Source organism: Periophthalmus magnuspinnatus, chromosome 21 (assembly GCF_009829125.3).
Source record: "Periophthalmus magnuspinnatus isolate fPerMag1 chromosome 21, fPerMag1.2.pri, whole genome shotgun sequence".
Taxonomy (NCBI): domain Eukaryota; kingdom Metazoa; phylum Chordata; class Actinopteri; order Gobiiformes; family Gobiidae; genus Periophthalmus; species Periophthalmus magnuspinnatus.
Window position 1 is genome coordinate 899,067 of NC_047146.1, and position 6,935 is coordinate 906,001.

The following is a 6,935-nucleotide window of genomic DNA, read 5'->3' on the forward strand; positions in this document are numbered from 1 at the left end:
AAACTGGTGTCGGGCTGAATCTTTTAAGGAAACGTATGATTTTGAGATTTATGTTTTAATAAAAGGATTGTGTCCAAATTCACATTTTACACACACAGGGAGGGCATCTGACACACGTGGGCATCCAGTACATGTTTGTACAGATCTAAACTGCAGCAGTGACAGTTTTTATACAAGTGGTAGTAGCCGATTTTTAACCATGTGAAGGAGTACCCCAAGGCTCCGTTTTGGGCCCGCTGTTTTTCCTAAATGAATCTATTGTTTTGCCTCATACATTTACAGACGATACGTTTGTGTGCACGTGCGCCCTCTGCTGGTCGGGCACTTTCCAAATCCAAAAGTCTCTCAAAAATCTTAAATTATCATTAAATCCAAATATGATTTTCTTACAAAGTTTTATTAATATTATTACACACAGATTTACACGTTATAATCGTGATTGTCTTAAATAGAAAAACATCTGTACAAACTCTTACGCAAAACCTCACATTTCATCTCCCACAAAAGTGAAACCAAACTGAACATCTCCAGAAAACACACGATTAAAGAGACGAACAGACGTGTCCGGAGAGTTCAGAGTCCCATGATGCACTGCTCTGATCTGTTCTAACGTTTCCTCGTCACACACAGACCTGGAGTTGTGTTTTGTTTCATTTTCACATGTTTAACACACAAACCTGCAGATTTAGACTGAAAACACTCTGTTCCACCTTGTGATGTCATCATGTGGTGATACAGGAAGTGCTCCACTGTGTTTTTAAACTCCACACACCTTCATTTATAGAATCATGTGGATCATTTCAGTCCTGGAGTTGTCTCTTATCTCGACTGAACTAAAGGTAAAAGTGGGAGGGGTTAACTTGAAAACTACCACTTGATGACATCACAAGGTGGAACGTCGCGTTTTGAAACACAACTCCAGGTCTGTTTTTGAGGACAGAACAGTTTTGTGTGATACAGAATCTTTAAACTCTACAAACTTTACACATCGTCCTGTGTCACTTCTGCTAAAGACACGATTCATAAATATAAATATTACACACCAGAGCTGTCAATCTAAAAAGGGGCGGGCTTTAGGCTGTGGTCTGAGGCTCTGATTGGTGCAGACAAATTATCTGCTCCTGATGGATGGGTCAAATGCAGAGGACATGTTTGGGGACAGTTCTGAGGTAGTTTTGTCTCAGTTCCCATCTCGTTCTCGTCTCATTCGTGTCTTGTCTCGTTCCCGTCTCGTCTTGTCCACGTCTCTTCTTCGTCTCGTTCTTGTCCCTGTCTCGTTTGCATCTCGTTCTCGTCTTGTCCTCGACCCATTCACGTCTCGTCCTGTTTTCGCCCTCGCCTCATTCATGTCTCATTCTCGACTCGTTCCCGTCTCGTTCTCGTCTCGTTCTCGTCTCGCTCCGTCTCGTCTCGCTCCGTCTCGTTCTTCTGGGCTCACCCTTTGTCACTTTAAATGACCAGGTTCAATATTTGTGGGTTTTGTTTTAAAATTGTCATTTTTGAACAAGTGTGAGGGACTCGCTCAGACGAAGGAGGAGAATAGAAAAGATGCAGAGACCCCATGAACTTTGACCCTAATCACAAACGCTGAGCTTGTCCTGAATCGTTTTAGACCTTAGTCCTCAGATAAGACCACACTGGGACATGAAAGACCTGCTGCCATTCAAGAGTTTGTTTTTATCGCTGTCGTATCGATATCGAGTCTTTGGAAACTTTATCGTTTTATCAGAATCAAGTTTGAAATGTTTTTCTGTTTGTTTCATCCGTCGTCTGCAGATGTGTGGATGTTTTTGGTGGAGTTGAGTTTGGTACAACCCCCTGACCACGACGAGCGCCATGAGAACGTCTCCTCTCTGTGCAGATCTGGTTGACTCTGGTGATGTTTCAGTCATGTTCCGGTGATGTTTCAGTCGTGTTCCGGTGATGTTTCAGTCCTGTTTTGGTGATGTTTTGATGTTTCAGTCGTGTTTCGGTGATGTTTCAGTCGTGTTCCGGTGATGTTTCAGCCGTGTTCCGGTGATGTTTCAGCCGTGTTCCGGTGATGTTTCAGCCGTGTTCCGGTGATGTTTTGATGTTTCAGTCATGTTTCAGTGATGTTTCAGTCATGTTTCAGTGATGTTTCAGTCGTGTTTTGGTGATGTTTCAGCCGTGTTTCGGTGATGTTTCAGTCGTGTTTTGGTGATGTTTTGATGTTTCAGTCATGTTTCAGTCGTGTTTCAGTGATGTTTCAGTCGTGTTTTGGTGATGTTTCAGTCGTGTTTCAGTGATGTTTCAGTCGTGTTTTGGTGATGTTTCAGTCGTGTTTCAGTGATGTTTCAGTCGTGTTTTGGTGATGTTTTGATGTTTCAGTCGTGTTTCGGTGATGTTTCAGTCGTGTTCCGGTGATGTTTCAGCCGTGTTCCGGTGATGTTTCAGCCGTGTTCCGGTGATGTTTCAGCCGTGTTCCGGTGATGTTTTGATGTTTCAGTCATGTTTCAGTGATGTTTCAGTCATGTTTCAGTGATGTTTCAGTCGTGTTTTGGTGATGTTTCAGCCGTGTTTCGGTGATGTTTCAGTCGTGTTTTGGTGATGTTTTGATGTTTCAGTCATGTTTCAGTCGTGTTTCAGTGATGTTTCAGTCGTGTTTTGGTGATGTTTCAGTCGTGTTTCAGTGATGTTTCAGTCGTGTTTTGGTGATGTTTCAGTCGTGTTTCAGTGATGTTTCAGTCGTGTTTTGGTGATGTTTCAGTCATGTTTCAGTCGTGTTTTGGTGATGTTTTGATGTTTCAGTCGTGTTTCAGTGATGTTTCAGTCGTGTTTCAGTGATGTTTCAGTGATGTTTCAGTCATGTTTTGGTGATGTTTTGATGTTTCAGTCGTGTTTCGGTCATGTTTCAGTCGTGTTTTGGTGATGTTTTGATGTTTCAGTCATGTTTCAGTGATGTTTCAGTCGTGTTTCAGTGATGTTTCAGTTGAGTTTCAGTGATGTTTCAGTCGTGTTTTGGTGATGTTTTGATGTTTCAGTGATGTTTCAGTCGTGTTTCAGTGATGTTTCAGTCATGTTTCAGTCGTGTTTTGGTGATGTTTTGATGTTTCAGTCATGTTTCAGTCGTGTTTCAGTGATGTTTCAGTCATGTTTTGGTGATGTTTTGATGTTTCAGTCGTGTTTCAGTGATGTTTCAGTCATGTTTTGGTGATGTTTTGATGTTTCAGTCGTGTTTCAGTGATGTTTCAGTCGTGTTTTGGTGATGTTTCAGTCATGTTTCAGTCGTGTTTTGGTGATGTTTTGATGTTTCAGTCGTGTTTCAGTGATGTTTCAGTCATGTTTCAGTCGTGTTTTGGTGATGTTTTGATGTTTCAGTCATGTTTCAGTGATGTTTCAGCTGTGTTTCACTCTGTACACTCGGGCACTTCGGTCCCGTCCACGATCAGCGTGTGAATGATTCCGTCTTTTCTCTTTCCGCTGCTCACGGCTTTGATGCAGCAGAGGTGACCGCTCAGACTGAAGTGAGTCTCAGTGCCGTCGTCCACAAACTCCCCCTGACAGAAACATCACAAAAGGATCAGAATGTCCCCAGTGTAAACTCGATCATAAATGTGTATATAATTATAATTATTATATACACGATCATAAATGTGTATATAATTACAATGACACAAACGTGTCGTGTATAAAACACTCACTGCCGTCTCGATGTTGTGTCCGTTGCACCACACGTCCATCGTGTCCTTCTCTGAAACACAATAGAAAAAAACACTTTCTTTTCTGTTTTTAAGTCCAGTGCTGCTCGTCTTTAATGTGAACTTTTCACACTGAACCAGCCTCATTATTGAGCTATTGTCATTTTACACCAGATGCCCTGCCAAAGGACACAACTCTAGTGACAGTGGGACCATTTGTACTGAAGTACAGTTTGTACTAAGTCCTTCAGTAGAGGTGGATGTTTCAGTAGAGGCGGGTGGTGTTTCAGCAGAGGTGGGTGGTGCCTTTAAGGGCACAGGGGGATTAAAGGTAAAGTCGATAAAGAGATTACTGCCTCTGAAAAGCAGCGCCCCCTAGTGGCCTGAGGACGACACTGGCAGAAGTAACATCAGCATCTAAACCAGCACCACCATGAGGTGGTGCAGTGGTGGTGGTAGTAGTAGTGGTAGTAGTAGTAGTAGTAGCACTAGCATTAGCATTAGCATTAGCAGTAGTAGCACTAGCGTCTTACCCAGGACCACCCTCAGGTCCGTGCCCTCCAGGTTGAGGACCCAGGTGCTCGTGGTCTTGGACCTGTTCTCCATGTACTTCTTCAGGCTCTTGCCGTTGATCTCCAGCGTGTACTCGTAGGCGAAGCCGCTCACCGCGTCAATGTTTATCGTGGCTTTGGTGCTCGACTTTCCCACAGAGAACGTCTCCTTCCCCACGAGTTTGAACATCCAGTCCCTGCGCAGGATCTCCTACAACAGAACAAGTGTGACCTCCACACAGAGGAGGAGAGGAGGAGAGGAGGAGCAGGATCTCCTACAACAGAACAAGTGTGACCTCCACACAGAGGAGGAGAGGAGGAGGAGGAGCAGGATCTCCTACAACAGAACAAGTGTGACCTCCACACAGAGGAGGAGAGGAGGAGAGGAGGAGGAGGAGAAGCAGGAGCAGGATCTCCTACAAGAGAACAAGTGTGACCTCCACACAGAGGAGGAGGAGGAGGAGCAGGATCTCCTACAAGAGAACAAGTGTGACCTCCACACAGAGGAGGAGAGGAGAGGAGAGGAGGAGCAGGATCTCCTACAACAGAACAAGTGTGACCTCCATACAGAGGAGGAGAAGAGGAGGAGCAGAGGAGGAGCAGAGGAGGAGGAGCAAAATCTCCTACAACAGAACATGTTTACCCACCACACAGAGGAGCAGAGGAGGAGGAGGAGAGGACAAGAGGAGGAGCAGAGGAGTAGAGGAGGAGATGAGGAGGAGAGGACAAGAGGAGGAGCCGAGGAGGAGGAGAGGACAAGAGGAGGAGCAGATGAGGAGGAGAGGACACGAGGAGGAGCAGAGGAATAGCAGGATCTCCTACGCAACACAAAGAACATGTTTAACCACCACACAGAGGAGCAGATGATACAGAGGAGGAGCAGAGGATACAGAGGAGGAGCAGATGATACAGAGGAGGAGCAGAGGAGCAGGTGCACGTACTTTTCCGTCCACGTAGATGACGCGTTTTCCGGTCGTGGTGCCGTGTTCAAACTCGATGGTGTGAACTCTGTCACTGAGAGCCACCTCCCACACCGCGGCCAGGTCAGAGGACATGACCCCGGGACAGAGGAGGAGAGAGGAGGAGAGAGGAGGAGAGAGGAGGAGACCGGGGGGAGACCAGGGGGAGAGAGGAGGAGACCGGGGGGAGAGAGGAGGAGACCGGGGGGAGACCGTGGGGGGGGGGGACTGGGGGGAGACCGGGTTAAAGGAGCAGCGGAGCGGGTTAGAGGAGCAGAGGAGCAGAGGAGCGGGTTAGAGGAGCAGAGGAGCAGAGGAGCGGGTTAGAGGAGCAGAGGAGCGGGTTAGAGGAGCAGAGGAGCAGAGGAGCGGGTTAGAGGAGCAGAGGAGCAGAGGAGCGGGTTAGAGGAGCAGAGGAGCGGGTTAGAGGAGCAGAGGAGCAGAGGAGCGGGTTAGAGGAGCAGAGGAGCAGAGGAGCGGGTTAGAGGAGCAGAGGAGCGGGTTAGAGGAGCAGAGGAGCGGGTTAGAGGAGCAGAGGAGCGGGTTAGAGGAGCAGAGGAGCGGGTTAGAGGAGCAGAGGAGCGGGTTAGAGGAGCAGAGGAGCGGGTTAGAGGAGCAGAGGAGCGGGTTAGAGGAGCAGAGGAGCGGGTTAGAGGAGCAGAGGAGCGGGCTCACGCGGTGGAGCAGAGTTTCCTGTGAACCACAAATAAAGCAACAACTTGAACAATGATTCCAAGCCCGTGGCGTTTAAAATGTTGCCATTTAACACAAAAACATCTTAAATAAATGTCCCTTAAACGGCTCTGATAACGTGCGAGTAAAAATACATAAAAACGACATTAATCTTTACATTTGTGTTTTATTGTGAAGGTCAAGCGGAAGTGCAGTGGCCCGGATGTTAGCACGCGCTTTATCCGCTCCGTGGCTCAGAACATTTCTACATTTCGCTGTAATCTCGTGTGAGGATCGAGACTTACGGCTGTTCCCGCGGGAGTCCCGGGCGCGGCGCCGTTCACCCGCGGACACGCGCTCCGTTTACGCGTGAATTCAACACAAATCGCGTTTATTTCAGGGTTTTAGCCGCGTTAGCTCCGGTTAGCTTCTGTTAGCCGCGGACTAAAGCTGTGGTTGTGCTGTTGCCCAGGCAACGGCGGCGTGCGTCACCGCGGACACGCCCCCTCTGCGCGCGGACGTCAGCGGAACATTCCACTGTGATTCTGCGAATAAATCATTTAAATGAAAAAAAACCCTCAAATCAGCCCGTCTGCCTTTTCAAAATGTAAAAAATAAATATAACTAAATAAAATGACCAACTAATAATGAACTGAACTTTAAGTAATTAATTTTCTTTATTCTTATTTTAATTAATTTAATGCTTTTTATTAGAGTCAAAAGTATCGATACTAAATAAAATAAAACAAAGTACTGCTCTTTAATGTGGAGAATCACAGCGAATCGTCTAAAGTTTTTAGTATCGTGGGATCAGAATCGGTATCGAGTCGATTCCTTAGTATCAAAATAGTTTGAGATTTCAGTATCGACACGACTCACATTGAGCTTTTTTATTTCCATTTGATCTTTAACAATATAATTAACCAAACATTTAAACATGACACTAATATTTAAAAATCATTTCAAAATGTGAATAATCAAAGTGTTTCGTTAAAATATGACAAATTTAAAGTTATGCTAAATGTTTTTGTATCTTTCTCTCATGTTCTAACTCTGTTCCTCATCAAAAACACGTCTGAAGAGGTTTATAAATG

The 6,935-nt window shown here is 45.8% G+C and overlaps 1 protein-coding gene across 1 annotated transcript; it reads right to left on the bottom strand.

Annotated features, from left to right (window-relative positions):
• Positions 1-2,606: 2,606 nt before the first annotated feature.
• Positions 2,607-5,270, bottom strand: faima (Fas apoptotic inhibitory molecule a). The gene is made up of 4 exons (XM_033986650.2): positions 5,152-5,270; positions 4,193-4,421; positions 3,663-3,712; positions 2,607-3,518 (listed from the first exon to the last, which is right to left on the bottom strand). The coding sequence occupies exons 1-4, from the start codon at positions 5,263-5,265 to the stop codon at positions 3,369-3,371; spliced, it is 543 nt and encodes a 180-aa protein (XP_033842541.1). The 5' UTR covers positions 5,266-5,270; the 3' UTR covers positions 2,607-3,368.
• Positions 5,271-6,935: the final 1,665 nt, after the last annotated feature.